A 23040-nucleotide genomic window follows, 5' to 3' on the forward strand; every position below is an offset into this window, starting at 1 on the left:
TGGCATAGGCCAGCAGCAACAGCTCCAATTCGACCCCCAACCTGGGACACTCCATATGCCACAGGTGTGGCCCTAAAAGACAAAAAGACAAAAAAAATTTAAAAATCATGGTTTTTAGAAGCTTTTTAAGTCATAGTTTCAGTTTCAGTACTTGTAGTTTGTCTATTCATATTTTATATTTCTTTCTGGTTCCATATTAGTAGGTTGTATCATCTTAGAATGTGTCCATTTCTTCTACGTTGTCCACTTTTATTGGCATATAGTTGCTGGTGAAGGTCCTTTATGATCTTTGGTATTTGTGATATCACTTGTAACCTCTCATTTTTTCATATCTAATTTTATTTATTTGAGCCCTGCATCTTTTTTTACATTATAAACCTGGCTAAAAAAATTAGCAATTTTATTTATCTTTTCAAAGAACCAGGTTTTTTGAGGTGTTTTTTAAATTTATCAAAGTATTGTTGATTTAAAATGTTGTATTAATTCCAGGTGTACAACAAAGCAAATTAGTCACACATAAAAATGAAACTAAAAGCTAGTTTTTATCAATATAAAGAACAAGCATCTAGTTTCATTCATTTTTTTCTATCATTTCATCTCTATTTCTGCTCTGATCGTTCACTGACTTTGGGTTTTGTTTGTCCTCTTTCTGAAGTTACTTTAGATGTAAGGTTAAGTTGTTTGAAATATTTTTTCTTAAACATCGCTCTTAGACTGCTTTTGCTGTGTCCCATTGGTTTTGTATTGGTGGTGTTTTCATTTTCACTTGTCTCAGCGTATTTTTTATTTCCTCTTTACCTGCTTTAGTGATTCCATTTGTTGTTCTGTAGCATATTGTTTAGCTTCCACATTTGTGTTTTCTAATATCATAGTGTTGTGGTAAGAGAAGATGTGTCATATGATTTTTCTTAAATTTACCATTGCTTCTTTTTTGGCCAAAGATGTGATGTATCCTGGAGAATGTTCCATGTGACCTTGAGAATAATGTGTATTCTGCTGCTTTGGGATGGAAAGTTCTGTAAATATCAATTAAGATCATCTGGTCTAATGTGTCATTTACAGTCTATGTTTCCTTATTGATTGTCTGTCTGGATTTATCTGTCCATTGACGTACGTGGAGGGTTAAAGTTTTTAAAGTCCTCCACTATTATTGTGTTACTATCAATTTCTCCTTTGATGGATGTTAGCAGTTGCCTGATATATTGTGGTGCTCATGTGTTGGGTGTGTATATGTTTACAACTGTTTTATCTTCTTCAGCTTATCCCTTGATCATCATTTAGTGTCCTTGTCTGTCTTGTATAAGTTTTTAGGTCTATTTTGTCTGTTATGAGTGTTGCTACTCCAGCTCTCTTTTGATTTCATATTGTATGGAATACCTTTTCCCATCTTCTCACTTTCAGTCTGTATGTGTCTCTATAAATGAAGTAGGTCTCATTAGAGGGCATACACACATGTCTTGTTTTTGTATCAGTTGAGCTAATCTATGTCTTTTAGTTGGAGCATTTAATTATTTAAGCTGTTGGTAATCCATTTAAATTTAGAGTAATTATATGTATGTTCTTATCACCATTTTTAAAGTGTGTTGGATTTGTTTTCTAAGTCTTTTTCCCCCCCCTTCCTCTTTTGTTCTCTTGTGATTTGATGGCTATCTTTACTGTTGTGTTTGGACTTATTTTTCTTTTGTGTGTGTGTATCTACTGTAGATTTTTGGTTTGTGGTTTCTGTGAGGTTTTGATATAGCAATCTTTTAATACAATGAAGACAAACATGAAAAACAAGTAAGTTCATTAACATATATTACATAGAAACTAAGATATATGTAACTCAAAGAGTTGGCCTAGACTTCAGGTGATACACAACCTTCAACAAAGAACAATAAAGAAATTTCTGTTGTGGCTCAGTGGGTTAAGGACCAGACAGTGTCTCTGTGAGGATGCAGGTTCGATCCCTGGCCTCACTTGGTGGGTTAAGGATCCAGAATTGCTGTAAACTGAAACGTAGGTCACAGATGCAGCTTGGACCTGGTGGTGGCGTGGCTGTGGTTTAGGTTGCAGCTCCAATTCAACCCCTGGCCCAGGAACTTCCTCATGCCACAGGTATAGCTGTAAAAAGAAAAAAAAATAAATTTGTAAGATAAATATCAGGACAATGAAAGGCAGTGTAAAGCTTCCTAGGGCAACAAACTTTAGGAAGGTAAATATATGGGAAACTAGAAGTAGCTAAAGTCTACCTAGTTTGTTATGAGCACTCCTTTAGTGCTGTCTCCAGGATTATAGAGTCTGGTGATCAGGTTTTGTCTTTCCTGATAGGGGAGGAAAGACAACTTTTTTAAAATACTTTTTTAGGGCCACACCTGTGGCACATGGAAGTTCACAGACTAGAGGTCAAGTTGGAGCTGTAGCTGATGGCCTATGCCACAGCCACAGCAATAAGGGATCTGAGCCACATCTGCAACCTACACCATAGCTCATGACAACGCTGAATCCCTGACCCAAGGAAGGGAGCCAAGGAATGCATATCGAGTTGTCCAGCTTCATCTTGTAGGGCTTTGGGGAAAGTGCACTATTCATCCTTAGTGATTCCACCTCAGAAAGGTGAAAGAAAAATTAGAAAGATTAATTTGGAGAGTTGTAGCCATACATCGGAATAAATTAGAATTCAGAATCCAATCCAGTTTATAGGTGGCATGTCAAAGACAGTGAATAGGACTGTAATATCCACAAAGATGCACTATAGTTTTATACTGAAATATTTTTATAGTCACTTCCATTTCTATTAGATATAATTATAGAAAGATTAATTTGTTTGTAAAATAAGTATAGTCTTAAACCTTGGCCAGTTTACATAAAAGGGGGAAAAATAAAGCTTGATCAGATAGGTTCATTTTGAGTCCGAGAGCTGGAACTTTTCATACAGTCACAAATTAGATTTTTGAAAGACTCCCAAAGTTAGGGAGCCAGAAACTTGGCACCAGATTTTGGCTGAAATAACCATAGATTTGGGCAAATTTCTCTCTTTTCCAGGTCCCCCAAATAACCTTTGAGTTTCCTAGATCTGCTAGGAAGTAACTTTCCTAACTCACCCACAAGACAGGAATATCTATAAGCCAGGTAAAGGCTATTTTTTACAAGCAGGGATTTGTAAGCTTTGGCTCCGTAAAGTCAACCTTAGTTCTTAGAGCATCTTGTCATGTATGATTTTATGTCCATCATTCTCAGATATGACATTCCAGTCAATTTCCTGGTACTTTAAACGATCTTTCCAACTGTTACCTGCTACAAGAAGAACAGATTCTTACCATACTTGTGCAAGTAACTGCTGCCATCAACATTAGAACACTCAGTAAGAGTTTCCAAATTCTGGAGGGATCAGGTAGGGAAAAAGATATACTTCAATTCTACCTACAAAGGAATAACTTACCAAATTGCTCCAAGTTATACATAGCTTAAAAGTAAAGAGAAAAAAGTTTCCTTAAATCTGGAAATCCAAACATTAAAGAACAATATTTCAGACAAAAATTCATTAAAAGTAATAACCATCCTAACTGGTTTATTCAGCCCCACCTAATTCTTGGCTGCTTGTTAGCAGTCCTCATCAGCTTCTTCTTTAGTTCTAGAACTTCTTACTCCGTCCAGTGTTCTTGTCTCAAAATTACTCCAGTGGGGCACCTGTTGCTCATCTATTGCTGATTGATTATTCTCTGAAGGCATTTACAGAGTAAAGCAATAACTGTCTATGAATGGCAAAAGACTCAAAACTGGAGTTCCCATCATGGCTCCCTGGAAACAAATCTGACTAGCATCCTTGAGGACGCAGGTTCAATCCCTGGCCTCACTCAGTGGGTTAAGGATCCAGCATTGTTGGGAGCTGTGGTATGTAGGTGGCAGGCACAGCTCAGATCTGGCATGGCTGTGGCTCTGGCTTAGGCAGGCGGCTTCAGCTTCAATTTGACCCTAAGCCTGAGAACCTCCATATGTCGTGGGTATGGCCCTAAAAGACAAAAAAAAAAAAAAAAAAAAAAAGAGAGAGAGAGAGACTGAAAACCATAGCCCATATTTAAAGATCTGATGAGTCCATTTGACAAGGAAATTTTAGTATTTCTTTGACATGCAACATTTTAATAACTGGAATTATTACTTATAACAATATACAAGAACATATCAGATATGTAAGAATTTCATACCATGTCTAGTATATATTTATATTAGTCATTTATATTAGTAATTACCACATTTTGGCAATGTTTCCCATGTAATTTGACATACCAGATGGGCCTAATTAGTTTAACATATTCTGAGCCCATATTTTTTTATGTAGAATGCAAAAATGACCCTTTCAGCATAATTGGACTTCATCTTGCACCCTCATCCTATTTTTAATGGCATCCCTGGTCCTGAGTATAATCCAAACCAGGTATTAGCAGATATTTCTACGCCTTTTCCAATGCCTAACATTTACCCCATTTTGGCTTATTAATCTTCTGGCCTACCTTATTGTTAAATCTATATCTACCACTACTTCTCCTTTCTATATTAAGCTAAACTGGGACAATATTATGGAGTATTAATTGCATTCCAGGCAATAGGTCTAGGTCACTTTCAGAAAACACAAAATTATTTCATCCTATTCAAAATTCAAACCCTTAAATATCCCCTTCAGTGTGGGGGAATAGAGTTTCAAATTCTCCTATCTCAGTAACTACAGAATGAAATATAAAAACCTTATCACTTTATAAATATAAAGTTAAGAGTGGTTAATAAATTCAGAAGAGTACTTATGTATCAAAAGGGTGTCAGTCAGAAACAGTGCCTTGAAATTTCGGGAGGGAGGCAGATGGTGGAGGAGAAGCAATCAAGCTTGCCTGTCATGAAAACACCAAAATCACAACTACGTGCTGAACAATCATTGACAAAAAAAGACTGGATACTACCAAAAAATATATTCTAGACCCAAGGACAAAGAGGTCACAATGAGATAATAGGAGGGGCCATTCTGTGATCTAAGCAAATTTTATACCTACCAGGAGGTGGCCTACAAACTGCAAAGTAACTGTGTCATAAAAGTTCTCCCACAGGAATGAGAGTTCTGAAATTGACTTACAGCTTCACCAGCCTGGAGGTCTGGCACTGGGAGTGAGAGACCCTGGAGCATTTGGCACCGAATACAAAGGGGGCTTGAGTGAAGGAGCTCCACAGAAGGGGGAGGGGGAAGAGACGCCACTGTTGGAGGGTCACGCAGGATTTCATGTGCACCAGCCCCCAAGGAAAAGGAGGACTCCATAAGAATCTGGGTCAGACCTACCTATAGTACATGAAGAGTCTGCTGAGAAATCAGGGGAAGGCTGTGGCATGTTGTGGAGACAGGACACTGGAAGCAGAGAACCTAGGGAATGAACATCAGAATGAGCTCCACTGGCAGCTGCCATTTTGAAATGTCTGGCACTGCCAAACAGCCTGCAGTGCTGATATGTTCCAGGCCAAACAACCAGCAGGGTGGGAACACAACCTTGCCCATCTGTACACAGGGTGCCTAAAGTCAACCTAGTCACACAATCACTTCTAATCACATCCCTTGACACGGCCCTTCTCAAAGAGGCACAAGACCAGAACCACCCACCAGTGTGCAGGCACCAGTATCTGCTACCAGGAGGCCTGCACAAGTATCTGGATCACTTCACCCACCACAGGGCAGGCACTAGAAACAAGAAGGGCTACAACCCTGTAGCCAGCAGAAAGGAGACACCAAACACAGAAAGCTAGACAAAACAAAATGCCAGAGAAATACAGTGCAGATGAAGGACTAAGACAAAACACCAAAAGAATCAATAAAATCAGTAGTGAAAAAGAAGTTATAACTGAAACCACAGAAATACAAAGGATCATAAGATACTACAAGCAAATATATGCCCATAAAATGGACAACCTAGAAGAAACAGACAAATTCTTACAAAGCTGCAACCTTCCAAGACTGAACCAGGAAGAAATAGAATATATAAATAGACCAATCACAAGTACTGGAATTGAAAATGTGATTTAAAAACTTCCAACAAAAGTCCAGGATTGCATGGCTTCACAGGTGAATTCTACCAAATATTTTCAGAAGAGTTAACACCTATTCTATTAAAACTCCTCCAAAAAAATTGCCAAGAAACAAACACTCCATGCTCATTTTATGAGGCCACAATAATCCTGATGCCAAAACTAGACAAAGATACCACACACAAAATAAGGAAATTACAGGCCACTATCACTGATGAACATAGATGCAAAAATCTGCAACAAAATATTAGCAAACCAAATCCAACTATATATTAGAAGGATCATACAACATGATCAAGTGGAATTTAGCCAAGGGATAGAAGGATTTTTCAAACAGTCTTATACAGCACATTAATGAGCTGAAGAATAAAAACTATATGATTATATCAATAGATGCAGAAAAAGCTTTTGAAAAATTTCAACAGCCATTTCTGATAAAAACTCTCCAGTAAGGGGGCATAGAGGGAAACTGCCTCAACATAATAAAAGCCATATGTGACAAACACACAGCTGACATTATTCTCAACAGTGAAATGCTGAAAGACTTTATGCTAAGATCAGAAACAGAACAAGTATGTCCACTTTTATCACTTTTATTGAACATAATTTAGAGTCCTAGGCATGGCAATCAGAGAAGAAACAAATAAAATAAATCCAAATTGGAAAAGAAGTAAAACTATCACTGTTTCCAGGTGACATAATGCTATACAGAAAATCCTAAAGATGGTACCAGAAAGCTATGAGAGCTTGTCAATGAATTTGGTAAATTTTCAGGACACAAAATTAATACACAGACATCTCTCACATTCCTATACACTAACAACAAAAAATCAGAAAGAGAAATTAAGGAAACAATATAATTTACCATCACATCAAAAGGAATAAAATACCTGGGAATAAAGCTACCTAAAGAAGCAAAAGACCTGTACTCTGAAAACTGTAATATGCTGATGAAAGAAATAAAAGATGACACAAACAGATGGAAAGATATAGCATGCTCTTGGATTCCAAGAATCAATATTGTCAAAATGACTATATTACCTACCCAAGGCAATCTACAGATTCAATGCAATCCCTATCAAATTACCAATGGCATTTTTCACAGGACTGTAACAGAAAAATTTTAAGTTTGTGTGGAAACACAAAAGACTTAAAATAGGCAAAGCAATCTTGAAAAAGCAAAAATTGGAAGAATAAGACTATACCACAGAGCTACAATAATCAAAATAATATGGTACTGGCACAAAAACAGAAATACAGATCAGTGACAATGATAGAACTATCAGATCAACGCATACACCTATGGTCAACTAATCTATGACAGGGGAGGCAAGAATATGCAATGGAGAAAAGACAGTCTTTTCAATAAGTGGTGTTGAGGAAACTGAACAGCCACATGTAAAAGAGTGAAACTAGAACATTCTCTAACACCATACACAAAGATAAACTCAAAATGGATTAAAGACCTAAACATAAGGCAGTATACTGTAAAACTCCTAAGAAAACATAGCAATAACATTCTTTTGGACTTTAAAGTTTTGCACAGCAAAGGAAACCTTAAAAAAAAAAAAAAGAAAACCCAAATAATGGGAGAATTTTTTTAAAAATTACCTCCAAAATACACCAACATCTCACACAGCTTTATATCAAAACAAACAACCCAACCAAAAATTGGACAGAAATCCTAAATAGATATTACTCCAAATAAGACATACAAATGGCCAAAAAGCACATGAAAATCTGTTCAACATCACTAATTATTAGAGAAATGCAAATCAAAACTACTATGAACTATCACCTCACACCAGTCAAAATGGCCATCATCAAAAAGTCCACAGATAATAAACGCTGGAGTGGGTGTGGAGAAGGAACTCTCCTATACTGCTGGTGGGTCTGTAGACTGGTATAGCCACTATGGAGGACAATATGAAGGTTCCTCAAAAAACAAAAAATACAATGGCCATATTACCCAGCAATCTCATTCCTGGGCATCTATCAGGAGAAAAGCCTAATTCAAAAGGATACATGCACCCCATTGTTCGTTGCAGCACCAGTTACAATAGTCAAGTCATAGAAGCAACCTGAATGTCCACTGACAGAGGAATGGATAGGAACATGTGGTTACATATATGCCATGTAATATTACTCAGCCATAAAAAAGGAATGAAAAAATGCCATTTGCAGCAACATGCATAGATCTAAAGATTATCATACTAAGCGAAGTAAATCAGAGAAAGACAAATACCATATGATTTCATTTATATGTGGAATCTAAAAAAATGATCTGGATGAACTTATTTGCAAAACAAAACAGAATTTGAGCACAAGCTTATGGTTGCCAAAGGGGCAACATAGGGTGGGGGTGGAGGAAGGCTCTATCGGGAGTTTGTAATTAACATACACATATTAATATATATAAAACAGATCATCAACAGGGACCTAGCATGGGGAACTCTGTTCTCTAATAACCCATAAGAGGAAAGAATTAGTAGAAGAATGGATATATGTATATGTACAATCGCCTCCCCTTGCTCTACACCTGAAACTAATGCAACTATGTAAATCAACTATATTACAAAATAAAATAAGAATTTTAAAAAAATAATGGGCTTCATCCATAAAGTAAAATATACATACATATTATGCAAGTAAATAAATAAAATTAACCTAGTGGGGGTGATGGAAATAGAAGCAATAGGCAAACACCCTGGTCAGGGTTGTTTCAGAGAAGAATTATCAAGGGATTCTAACAGTAATGAGACAGTTACAGAATTTCAAAATAACTCCATATGACACATTAATGTAAAAAGGAAATTTTTATCAACAGAGAAACATCCCAGATAACACCTTAACCAAAGGAACAGAATTAACTTCACTTGAAATGAGTAAAGCAGACATCCTATTACTCCTGGTAAGATTCACAGAGAATACACATCACAGCTCTCCAAAAGGGCAGATTGTGAATTTCATTATTAGAGTTTCATTTGAGAGAAACTCAAATTGAGAGACATCTAACAAAATAAACAAGACTGTTCCAGATGAAAGTAGACTAAAGAGACAGGATGACTAAAAATTATGGATTGGATCCAGGTCTAGAAATAGGACACTGGTGTGAACTGGTGAAATTCTAGTCTTTAAAAAAGAGTATCAATATCTAAATGTTAATTCCTTATTATGATCATCATGTGATGCTTATGAAATATCCTACCGTTTGCTGTATCTGGGTGTTCAACCACAAAGATTTTAAATCTTGAGAATATTCCCAAAAATAAAGTATAAGAATTTAACAATACTAGCAAATTACATGTATCTAAGGTAGGAGTTCCCGTCGTGGCGCAGTGGTTGACGAATCCGACTAGGAACCATGAGGTTGCGGGTTCGGTCCCTGCCCTTGCTCAGTGGGTTAACGATCCGGCGTTGCCGTGAGCTGTGGTGTAGGTTGCAGACGCGGCTCGGATCCCGCGTTGCTGTGGCTCTGGTGTAGGCCGGTGGCTACAGCTCCGATTTGACCCCTAGCCTGGGAACCTCCATGTGCCACGGGAGCGGCCCAAGAAATAGCAACAACAACAACAACAACAACAAAGACAAAAAATAAATAAATAAATAAATAAAGTTTAAAACATTACATTTAAAAAAAAAAAAAAAAAGAAATGTTAGAAACCAGGGAAAAGATGAGAAAACAGAAGGAATTGAAAAGTATATAAATAAAAAATATATGATCGTTCGGGTACCTAAAAGAAGTCTTTGATGTATAGAATCATTCTCTGAATAAGAATCAATTAAATGAGAAAGAGATGGCCTCTGCCTTCTCACTAAACTCTTTATGACAATGGAAGATGTGGTATATATACACAATGGAATACTACTCAGCCATAAAAAAGAACAAAATAACGCCATTTGCAGCAACATGGATGGAACTAGAGACTCTCATCCTGAATGAAGTAAGCCAGAAAGAGAAAGACAAATACCATATGATATCACTTATATCTGGAATGTAAAATATGGCACAAAGGAAACTTTCCACAGAAAATCATGGACTTGGAGAATAGACTTGTGGTTGCCAAGGAGGAAAGGGAGGAAGTGGGAGGGATGGGGAGCTCGGGGTAAATAGATGCAGAATGTTGCCTTCAGGATGGATTAGCAATGGGATCCTGCTGTGTAGCGCTGGGAACTCTGTTTAGTCACTTATGATGGAACACGTAATGTGAGAAGAAGGAATGTATACATGTATGTGTAACTGGGTCACCATGCTGTACATAGAAAAAAATACATATATAAAGAAACTTTTAAAAATTAAAAAAATTAAAAAAATAAATAAGTATGGACCACAAATTTACTCTTTTAAAAAATAAGCTGGGAGAGCTAGGGCCACGATGGTGGAGTAGAAAAACCTTGAATTCACCCCCTCTCACAGGCACACCAATTACAACTACCTGCAGAACAACAGTTGATGACAAACACTGGAACTTCCCAGTGAAGCTATTCTCCAACTAACTATGTAAAGAAGGAACCACAAGGACACCTGTAGGAGGGGTAGAGTCACAAGACAGTCAAGTCCCATAACCTCCAGGCAGATGACCCACGAATAAGACAACAACAACTGCAGAGGTTCCCCCCAGTAAGTGAGACGCTTGAGGCACACATTGGTCTCCCTAGCCCAGGAGTCCTGCATCAGGAAGATAAGTGCTGAGAACATCCGGCTTCGAAGGCCAGTGGGGCTTGGGGAGAATAAAGACCTCACTCTTAAAGGGTACATACCAAACCTCCAATGTTCAGGGACTCAGGCAGAGGCACTCATTGGAGGGGACTCTGGGTCAGACCTACCTGCTGATCCTGGAGAGTGTCTTGGAGTGGCAGGCTCCACTTCAGCACACCATGAGGATGCAGAATCAGCAGCAGCCACTTCAGGGCACTCCTACTACAGGGGACTGGTTCTGGGAAGCACTGTTTTAGAATATTTCATCGAAATTACTGGCCATAGCATCCAATCCTACCTGGGTCCAACAGCCTGTGAGTGCCAGTCCTGGGACACCTCAGACAAAGCAACTAACTAGGCACAGACACAGACCCACCCCTGAGAAGAGAGGCTGCCTTAAGACACCCTGAGCCCACAGCTGCCCCAACACAGTCCTACCCATAAGAGCCTAGGAAATAGGGCCACATGCCAATGCACAGGCATTAGCTCCAGAATCTCCTGGGCCCTGGCCCTCCCCTCCAGGAACCCTGCCCCAGGCCTAGGCCCAGCTTCACCCACAAGCAGGCTACCATCAACCCTAAGAAATAATAACCCCACAGCCTGAACACCTAACCTATACACCAGGAAGACAGATCCTGACCTGGAACTGACTGGGCCCCTGCACCACCTACCAGCAAGGATTCTCTTTGCTCAGAACCAGCCTTACACACAGAAGGCAGACACAAGCCACAGGAAACTGCAGCCCAGCAACCTGAAGATCCATCCCACACGCCAGCAGGCCAGATCATGCCTGGGCGCTGGATGGGCCCAGACCCTGCCCATTTGTAGGCTCACAAGCTTCAGGGCACCCTGGAACCTGCAGACAAATCAGGTACTAGGACCTCCCACCAGCAATTTAACACTATCTCAGATCCCTGGCCCTGCAACCAGATCCCAGAGCAGGCCCTGCCTGCCAGTAGGCCATCACTAGCCCCAGGGCCCACCAGGTTCTGGAGTCAGACACTTTCTGACCCGGTCTCACCAACTCAAGGTAGGGCCTATCAACTAACCTGACCAGAGTCCAGCAACACCTACCAGACTGCCTACATTAGTCAGCCCAACACAGTAAAAGCACCCACGTAGCCCTAATGGTGGCAGTTTTGCAACATACATCTCTGCTTACTAAAAGGAGGTACACTGCTCAATGCATAGAGCCTCTTCTTCAAAAGGCCACTTCTCTAAGATCAGAAAATACAACCAGTCTGCCAGATACATGATAATAAAACAAGCAAATTAGGCAAAATGAGAAAACAAAGGGGTATGTTCCATGACAGAACACAACAAAGTCCCAGAAGAATAATTAAGAGAAGTAGAAATGAGCTCTCTATCTGATAAAGAGAACAAGGTAATGAGTATAAAGTTATCCAAATAACTAAGGAGACGATTGGACGAACAGAGTAAAATTAGTTCTTAACAAAGAGTTAGAAAACACAAAGAAGAACCAAAGAGAGGAACACAATAATTGAAAGCAAAAACACGCCAGAAGGAATCAAGAGTAGGTTAGGTATACAGAGGCATGGGTCAGCCAAAGCAAAGACAGACCAATGGAAATCATCGGAGCTGAACCGGAAAATGCTGAAGAAATAAAGGAACGAGGACAATTTAAGAGTCCTCTGAAATAGCATCATGTACATTACACATTCACATTATTGGGGTCTCAGAAAGCGAAGTCAAAGAAATAGAGGAGATATTTAAGGACATAACAGCTGAAAACTTATCTAACCCTGGAAAGGAAACGGATATGCAGGTCCAAGAAGCACAAACAGGATCAACCCAAAGAGGACCACGGCAAGACATATGACCCTGCAACCCCACTCCTGGGCGTATATCCGGAAAAAACTCTACTTTAAAAAGACACATGCACCCGCATGTTCATTGCAGCACTATTCACAACAGCCAAGACATGGAATCAACACAAATGTCCACTGATAGAGGACTGGATCAGGAAGATGTGGTATCTATACACAATGGAATACTACTTGGCCATAAAAAATAACAAAATAATGCCATGTGCAGCAACATGGATGGAACTAGAGACTCTCATCCTGAATGAAGTAAGCCAGAAAGAGAAAGACAAATACGGTATGATATCATGGTATGATATCACTTATATCTGCAATCTAATATACACACAAAGGAACCTTTCCACAGAAGAGAAAATCATGGACTTGGAGAATAGACTTGTGGTTGCCTGGGGGGAGGGGGAGGGAGTGGGAGGGACTGAGAGCGACTGGGAGCTTGGGGTTAATAGATGCAGAATGTTGCCTTCAGGATGGATTAGCAATGGGATCCTGCTGTGTAGCACTGGGAACTCTGTTTAGTCACTTATGATGGAACACGTAATGTGAGAAAAAGGAATGTATACATGTATGTGTAACTGGGTCAGCATGCTGTACAGTAGAAATATAGACATATTGTAAATTAAATGACATATTGTAATTAAAATGGCCAAAAAAATATAAAGATGAAGGAGAGTATTAAAAGCAGCAAGGGAAAAGAAAGTTATGTATAAGGGAATTCCCATAAGGCTATGAGCTAACTTTTCAGTGAGATTCTTCAGGCTAGAAGGTCATTATGAAAGGAAAAAACATCAAGAGTATACTAACCAGCAAGGCTTTCATAAGGATTTTTTGGAGAGAAAAAGTTTTACAGATAAGCATCAAGAAAAAGATTCACTGCCAAAACGGCCTTACAAGAAATGTCAGAGGGACTACCCTAAGTGAAAAGAAAAGGCCGTGATTGGAATTATGAAAATTATAGAAGATCGAACCTCACTGGTAAAGGCAAATATAAAGAGAGCAAATCAACTACATATGAAACTAATAGGAAGGTAAAACACAAAGTAGTAGAATGATCTCTATCTACACTATGTAGTTTAGGAATACAGAAAACAAAAATAAGGAGGCTCTCATATCAAAAACGTTAAAGATAGGGGGTATGGGAGAGCACGGGGTTGTTAAAATGCACTGAAACTTAAGAGATCTGCAAATTAAAATAATTATATGTATACACACACACACACATATATATATACATTGTTGTACAGAAACCTCATCATAACCACAAACCAAAGATCTGTAATATACACACACACACACACAAAGAAAGGGACTCAGTCCTAACACTACATACAGTAATCAAATCACAAGGAATGAGCGCCAAAGAAAGGAATAAAAGAACAAAAACCGTCCAAAAACAGTCTGAAAAATGGCAGTAAGTACATCCATTATTAAAGTTACTTTACATATAAGTGAACTAAATGCTCCCACCAAAAGACAAAGTGGCTGAATAAAGGACAAGATCCACGTACATGCTGCCTGCAAAAGTCTCACTTCAGATCTAAACATATACACAAAGACTAAGAGTATGAAAAGATGTTTCTTGGCGATAAAAATGAAAAGAAAACTGGAATAGCAGTATTTATATTGGCAAAACAGACTTTCAATGGATTAAACTGTTGCATTTGGAGTGGATGGGCAATGGGATCCTGCTGTACAGCGGAGGGAACTGCATCTAATCACTTTTGATGGAACACGGTGGAGGATACTGTGGGAAGAAGAATGTGTGTATACATACCTGAGTCTCTCTGCTGTAGAGATTGGCAGAACATTGCAAATCAACTATGACAAAAACATTTATTACTCTGAAAAATAAATAAAATAAAGGTATATGCACCTTGTTTTCTTAGACACAGTGTTATTGTACCAAAAAAGTGGACTCAAGACCTAAATTAAGATCAGATGCTATAAAACTTTTAGAGGCAAACATAGGCAGAAGAGTCTTATATAAATTGCAGCAATATCTTTTTTGATTTCACCTCCCAGAGTAATGAAAATAAAAACAAAAATAAACAAGCAAGACTTTATTAATCTTAAAATCTTTTGTACAGCAAAGGAAACATAAACAAAATGAAAAGGCAACCCAAATCATGGAAGAAAATATTTGCAAACAAAGCAACTGATAAGGGATTGATTTCCAAAATATGCACAGTATCAAAAAAACTAACAACCCGATCAAATAATGTGTGGAAGACCTAAACAGACATTTCTCCAAAGAAGATATACAGTTGGCCAAAACTCACATGAAAAGATGATCAACACTGCTAATTATTAGAAAAATTTCAATCAAAAGGTATCCGCTTATGCCAGGCAAAATGGCCATCATCAAAAAGTCTACAAGCAATAAATGCTGGAGAGGGTGTGGAGAAAAGAAAACCCTCCTACACTGTTGGGAATGTAAACTGGTACAAACACGGTGGAGAACAATATGGAGCATCCTTAAAAACTAAAAACAGAACCACCGGAGTTCCCGTGGTGGCGCAGTGGTTAACGAATCTGACTAGGAACCATGAGGTTGCGGGTTCGGTCCCTGCCCTTGCTCAGTGGGTTGACAATCCAGCGTTGCCGTGAGCAGTGGTGTAGGTCGCAGATGCAGCTCAAATCTGGCATTGCTGTGGCTCTGGAGTAGGCCGGCAGCTACAGCTCTGATTCGACCCCTAACCTGGGAACCTCCATATGCTGCGGGAGTGGCCCAAGAAATAGCAAAAAGACAAAAAAAAAAAAAAAAAAAGAACTACCATATGATCCAGCAACCCCACTCCTGGGTATGTATCCATAGAAAATCATGATTTGAAAAGATACACGTAACCCAGTGTTCATTGTAGCATTATTCGCAGTAGCCAAGGAACAGAAGCAACCCAAATATGTCTCCCAACAGAGGAATGGATAAAGAATTGATATATATATGGACAATGGAATATTACTCAGCCATACAAAATAATGAAATAACGTCATTTGCAGCAGCATGGATGGACCTAAAGATTATCTTACACTAAGCAAGTTAGAGAAAGATACATGTCATAGGAGATCACTTATATGTGGAATCTAAAAAATGATACATATGAACTTAGTTACAAAACGGAAACAAACTCACAGACTTAGAAAATAAATTTATGATTAACAAAGGGGACAAGTGAAGGGATAAATTAGGAGTCTGGGATTAACCAATCGCACAGCTATGTGTAAAATAGATAATCAAGAAGGATCTAGTGCATAGCACAGGAGACTCTACTTAACATTCTGTAATAACCTAGATAGGAAAATAATTGGAAAATAAATGGATATATGTATATGTATAACTGAATCATTTTGCTGTACACCTGAAACTAACACAACATTATAAGTCGACTATATTACGAAATAAATTTAAAAAAAATTTTTAATTAAATGTATAGAAATATCAAGTCAACTATATTATAGAACAGGTATTCACAGTTTTGTAGGTCAAGTATCCTTCTAAGCCAAACAAACTCATAGAAAAAGAGAACAGATTTGTGGCATCAGACACAAGGTATCTGGGGAGGGGAATGGGATGAAGGTAGCTCTGGATACACAATCCCAGTTATAAGATAAATAAGTATTAGGAATGCAATATGCAGCATGATAATTAACTCTGCTTTATTTTATATATGACAGAACTTAATCAAACTTAAGCATTCTAATCACAAGGAGAAATTGTTTTCTATTTTTTAATTTTGTGTCTAAATGGAGCGATGGCTCTTCACTAAACCTACTATGATAAGCACTTCATGGTGTATATGTCAATCAAATGATTAGGTCGTACACCTTACATTTACACAGCATTGTGTATCGCTTATATCTCAATAAGACTGGAGGAAAAAACAGCTAAGCCCGCGATAAACAAAATTCAGTCATGGGTCCTATCTGTGACGTTTCCCTCATTACCGTCTTTCCAAAATTTTAAATGGGAGATCCAGATGCCATTTACATCACCTTGGATAAGCCAATGCCAAGTATTTATCAAGATCTTCTGGTATCCTCTGAACAAGAAATCTTTGTGATAAATTATGAAGAGATGTAATGACATCTCTTGAATTTCTTATGATATAAATTACCTAAAGCAAAAAATGAATTTATGAATGAATATGCAATGTAGATGCTTATCTCTGTCTGGTCATCTCAATGTGGCACCTTCCCTCCTATCCCAGACTCACTGCCTATCTGTTCAAAGTTGCGATGACAAAACATACTCATCTTCATTCTGCATCTATTACCCTTTCAGTGCAAGCTCTCCTCCCTCCTACACCAGGTCCCTCACTCTTTTTCAGTTTTGTTTTAAATTTAATTTTACTGGAATATAGTTGTCTTACAATGTTGTATTAGTGTCTGGTACACAGCAAAGTGAATCAGACATACATATAAATATATCCATTCTTTTTTCAAAACTGGGTTACTACAAACTCTTGAGTATATTTTCTGTGCTATATAGTAGGTTCTAGTTAATCATCTATTATACATGGTAGTATGTATGTGTTATTCCATGATCCAGCCATCCCGCTCCTAGGCATCTATCCATAGAAAACCATATTTCAAAAAATACATGCACCCCACTAGTCACTGCAGCACTATTTACAATAGCCAAGACATGGAAGCAACCTGAATTTCCATTGACAGAGTAATTGATAAAAAAGAAGATATATCTATCTTGGAATATCATTATTATCAATGGAATATTATTCAGCCATAAAAAGAATGAAATAATGCCATTTGCAGCAACATGGATGGATCTAGAGATTATCACAATGAATAAAGTCAGTGAAAGACAATTATGATATCAGTTACATGTGAAATCTAATAAAATGACACAATTCCTTTACTCTTTTTTTATTATTATTTCATTTTATTTTATTACTCAAGTGAATTTATCACATCTGTGGTTGTATAATGATCATCACAATCTAATTTCACAGGATTTTCATCCCCCAGCCCAAGAATTCCTTTACCCTTAAGAACGGTAAATGGATGCTATCCATGGACAAATTTAATTAATAACGGTTTCCATGTCTCATTACATTAGGAAAAAATCAGAGGTGCCCTCTGGTTTCACAAGACATGTGTTGTCAATGGTTAATTATGGTTGTCATCGATGTGGGAGCTGGAAACAGTGGCATTTTCATATCATGCATTGGGGATACTTCCTTAGATTTACAATTTTGTCAAATGATAGAACATCCTCTGAGAGCAATTGAAATACCAGTGTCAACTCACCTTGGCATCAGAGGTGAAGTACGATCTGAGAAGGGGTAACATCATGAGATGTGGTTCATCATGGTCCCTCTGGACTTTCTGCCAGGATGTAGGCTCTGTCCATGGGGACCCAATTGGGGATGTAGGGACCCGGTTAGGCTCCCCCATAGTATTGGTCGAACTGACACTCTCCATAGTCCTGTGTGTTCCTGGTTGTGAAACAAAGGGAACCATCATATTTTTACTATGTCACATCAACATTGTAAAGATGTTTCCTGGGTTGAGTGCCCAGAGTTTGTTCATCTTAGGTGGTCCATGATAATCTTGGCTTTCAATTCTGTAATACCTGTTCTTTGCCCTCTTCTCACTGTACACTCTACCTCCAAGATGGCACAGTTTTAGCCTAAAATGACACTTAAAAATTGAAGAATCCATCACCTCTATCTCCAGGCCAGGCACTCCTTGTCCTTTGGTTTTCCAAGTTCACCTGATTCCTTCGTTCTCAGAATGTTTTCATTAAGAAGCCCCACAACCCATCTCTAATGTACTTCGGCTTCCCTCACCCTTGCTCCTCCTTCTGTCATCTTTATTGCAGTCAATAAACACTGCTTTTATCATGTTAACGTGGGAATTAACTTCACCTTCTCTCAACCCTGACTTCCATCCACACGCAATTATTGTCCAAGGCTTACAGATTACAAACCCTATACATGTTCCAAATCAGTCACCTTCTCCTGTTTCATCTATCCCTTCATTTCTATCCTTTTTTTTTTTTTGTCTTTTTAGGGCTGCACCTGTGGCATATGGAGGTTCCCAGGCTCGGGGTCTAATCGGAGCTGTTGCTGCCGGCCTACGCCAGAGCCACAGCAATGCCAGATTCGAGCTGCATCTGCGACCTACACCACTGCTCATGGCAACAATGGATCCTTAACCCACTGAGTGAGGCCAGGGATCAAACCTGCCACCTCATGGTTCCTAGTTGGATTCATTTCCACTGAACCATGACAGGAATTCCAATATTAGAACAATTAATATGGTCCAGGTTCTGTCTTTGAAGTTCTAATTTTTCTTTTCTTATTATAGTTGATCCTTATAGTGTTGTGCCAATTTCTGCTGTACAGCAATATATATATATATATATATATTCTTCTTCTTGTATTATCTTCCATCATGATCTATCCCAAGAGACTGGATGTATTTCCCTGTGCTGTACAGTAGGACCTCATTGCTCATCCATCCTAAATGTCAGAGTTTGCATCTACCAACCCCAAACTCCCTGTCCATCCCACTCCCTCCCCCTCCACCTTGGCAACCACAAGTCTGTTCTGATTTTCAAAGCAGGAGAAATTATTATTTTTATTTATGCATTCGATGGGAACCACACCTACTTTTGTTGATTTGATTATTATATTCGATAACACTTGTATTCCAGGTATTGAAGCGTGCTATCAATCTTTAGCATCAGGTATTTAAAGCAATTATGTCCCAAAAGGCATATCAGAAATTAATACATAAGAAATATTACAATCATTTTTAATTTTGATTTAACTGATTATTGTAGTATTGAACAATGGCCATTATATAAATTTAAATGTCAGTCTTTCATTTGAGGACATTTTCTTGAGTTTTCATTTTGTCTTACTTACTTGAAGAAAATTTTTATAATTTAAAAGTATTTTGTATTGTTAGTACAATCATCAGAAATGCTTAACTTTCCAGAGTTTAGGAAAATATAACTTTCCTCTTGCCCTAGTTTTTTATTGAAGTTTATTGCTAGGGCACTAACTCATTTCACATGAGAATTGAATTTGACAAGGCATATAAAGCTCAAATTCCCTTGAAAATGAACTGACCAGATAATCTTGATCCAGCTCTATTTCAGTAAAGTTTCCAGAACTGCTAGCTCTAAGTCCTGAACTTGAATGAAAAAAATTCCTTTTAATCATCCACAGAAGAAGGCTAAATAGCCCCGTGACCAATGCCAACAAAATACATCTTCTGCAGCTCCAAAAGCGCAGGTCTTACTCGAGAGGGGAGGTAAAGCAGGTGGAGCTCGAGAGAAAAAGACGTGGACTGAACTGGAAAAGTCTTGAAAGCGTAACTGGGTCACCGTGCTGTACAGTAGGAAAAAATAATAATATATTGGGGAAATAAATATATATATATATATAAAATTAAATGAATGTTACATCCATACCAGTATAGAGGGTTGTGTGTAACTGGACAAAGGACAAGGAAGACCATCCAGGAGAGGATTTACAGTGTATTCCAAAGAAAAAAATTGGAACCTCTCAGAGAGACTCCCTTGGGTCAGTGATTCCCTGTCACTTGATGGGAACCTCACTGACTTGCCCTCCCCCCACCTCCAAGACCCCATAGGAGGACGTGTCTGGGGCAGCAAGAGGAAATCCTGATCAAAATAGCTGAGTGCCACCTCACATAAAAAGGCATCCTGGGACTTGTGGCTTCACTCTGTTATACAGACAGCTACAAGGAACACTGCCCCCATCACCCAATTTTACAATGTAAAAGAGCGGGGCTGACTTCAAATTCCATGCTTTTTGGATCCCATCAGAAAGCTAAGGTTGCAGAGTCAACAACAAACCCAAACTCTAAGGAGAGAGAAAGGAAGGGCGATAGGGGATATGAACACTCCCTTGAGTCAACCCAAGTGTGCTGATACCTTGGTAGAAGAGCTTGCTAGCATGGGCTGCCCAATCAGCGAAGGTGGAGGGCAGGCTGGTGGAATCGTGTGAAAACCCTGGGGGCTGCAGACATTAATGGGGTCTGCAGTCAGGTTCAGGTTCGTTCTCCACAAATCCCACCAGATACCCTCAGGAAAGATCCAAGAGCACACTAAAAAGCATCCATTGTGGTGCAGCCTAGGAAGCAGGAGCAGCAATCATGTAGGGGAGTCTTCTGGATCAAGACATAATATTGGAAGACACAGGTATACAGAAATGGATGGAGAACTCAACAGCTGCCACTCATTCAGAGGATTCCTCACCAGCTCTACCTCCTTCCAGAATGGCCATTATTAAAGTGGGCAAGACTGAAGAGGGGACTTTGGCCGCTGGCAGCATCTTCTTAGGTACAGCTTTCCCATCCTTGCCACCTATGGCCAGTGGACAGAAAGTAGTAGCTGCACCTGTACTCAGGTGAGAAAAAGATATGGACTGAACTGGAAAAGCCTTAAAAGTGTAGCTGGGAGAAGAGGACAAGATGGCGGAGGAGTAGGGAGACACGCTCGCCCTCTCCTACAAACACAACAAAAAAAGCACATCTACAGAATAAATGACTCGCACAGAACAGCAACCAATCGCTGGCAGAGGAACCTAAACTCCAATAATGGCAAGAAGTTCGTGACATTATTGGGCAGAACGGGAGAAAGTAGGAGAGTGAGAGAAGGTGAATCCGAACGGGACGGGCGCTCCCAAAAGGGAGCTGCGGAGGAGAAAGGGATCCCGCACCCTGGAAAGTCACCTACTGGGCGAAAGATCAAAAGAACCGGAGGAATCTCCAGATGCAGAGAAGAGTATAGCAGTAAGTTGGAGTACAGAAAAGCCGATCAAGAACCCAACGGATCATCTGAACTACGAACACAGTCATCAAAAATTGAGAAGCCTGGGTGGGGGCTGGGCACCAAGACCTCGGCTCCAGAGATTAGTCCCTGGGCTAGGGGGGCGGGGAAGAGCGGAAGCTGCTTGGGAGGTCTAGAAACCATTTGACGGGGCAGAGACTGCCTGGGAGACTAGAAAACAAAGCTGTCGCAGAGGAAGGGAGCAATACTCTAGGAGCGGGGAAGTGGAAAGCCGCATCAGAGGGAACCTGGGAGAAGAACCAGGTCTGTGCCCGTGCTGGGGAGGGGAGAGAAGAAGGGGTGGGTCCCCATAGAATACCCCCCACGCCACAGCAAGCTTACAGGCCCGCTAGCTAGCAGAAAGCTGTGCTTCCCAGTGCATCCCCTCCCCCCACCCCCACCACCCCCTACACTCTCACCGAACCTGGGGCTGCCTGCCATCCAGGAGGGCTGGCCTCAACAATTGCCTGAAGCCTACCACTGCAGGGGCTGTCCCTGCACAGGCCTGCTTGCCCTTTGGAGGGGCTACCCTTCCGCAGAGCAGCACCAAACACCACCAGCCCCCGAGAAAAGGCCTGCAGCCCAGAAAAGCTAGAACAAGCCTAGCCAGGCCGTGAATAGATCTGCCTAATTCTCAGACGGTTTTTCTGAGTCAGGCTGCCCCAGGGAGGAGCCTCTTGGGTTTCCAACGGCCCTGCTACCTGCCCAAGCCCCCAGGGGGTGCCCTAGTGGATCAGCTGCATAGGACTGCCAGCTCCAGGCAGGACCCCCTGCAGCCCAGAAAAGCTGCAACAAGCTTGGCCGAGTTGGGAAAAGATCTCAGACGGATTTTCTGAGTTGGGCTGCCCTGGCGAGGAGCCTCTTGGGTCTCCAACAGCCCTGCTACCCGCCCAAGCCCCCAGGGGGTGCCCCACTCTCACGGAATAACTGCTCAGCACCACCAGCCCCCTGGAAGAGCCCCTGCAGCCCAGAAAAGCTGCAACAAGCTCGGCCAGATTGTGAAAAGATCCGCCTACATTCTCAGGCCATCCTTCTGAGTTGGGCTGCCCTAGGGAAGAGCCTCTTAGGTTCTCAGTGACCCAGATAGCTGCTCCAGCCCCCAGGGGGTGATGCACCCCTGAAGAGCAGCTGCCCAACACCGCCAACCCCCTGCAAGAACCCCACAGCCTAAAAACACCACCAGAGCAAGCTCTGCATGACCAAGTGAAATCTGCTACCATCGTGGTGTGGACCTCCCAGTCCTGTCTGCCCTCAGGAAGCCCTCCTTTGCTTCAAAGAAACACTGTTAGCCCCATCAACACTCCAGAAAAGCCACACTGCCTCAAAAAAGATTGACCAACAACGCCAGCCCTCAGGAAATATTCCACGGCAGTGACAAGGCAAACACTGCCCGATAATGGAGAGTACAACTCCTTCAGGAGAAAGAAAACAACAAGCAAGATGAAGAAGCTGAGAAACCACCCCCAGTCAAACCAACAGGAGAACTCACCTAAAGCAGTCAACAATGAAACAGATCTCTGCAGTCAGACAGACCTGGAGTTCAAAAGAGAAATAGTGAAAATACTGAAGGAATTAAGAGAAGATATGAACAGTAATGCAGATACCCTCAGAAAGGAACTAGAAAATATAAGGAGGGAGCC

The 23040-nt window shown here is 40.1% G+C and overlaps 1 protein-coding gene across 4 annotated transcripts in view; it reads right to left on the reverse strand.

Moving 5' to 3' along the window:
* The window catches only part of NLRP11 (NLR family pyrin domain containing 11), a 77887-nt gene continuing 72692 nt past the window's right edge, over window positions 17846-23040 (reverse strand). For all 4 annotated transcript variants that reach the window (XM_021095069.1, XM_021095065.1, XM_021095067.1 and 1 more), the window contains one exon: window positions 17846-18029. In XM_021095069.1, coding sequence (XP_020950728.1) covers window positions 17883-18029 — 147 coding nt within the window. In that variant the 3' untranslated portion in view covers window positions 17846-17882. The remainder of the gene's footprint in view (window positions 18030-23040) is intronic.

The sequence above is a fragment of the Sus scrofa genome, chromosome 6, assembly GCF_000003025.6.
Source record: "Sus scrofa isolate TJ Tabasco breed Duroc chromosome 6, Sscrofa11.1, whole genome shotgun sequence".
NCBI classification, from domain to species: Eukaryota; Metazoa; Chordata; class Mammalia; order Artiodactyla; family Suidae; genus Sus; species Sus scrofa.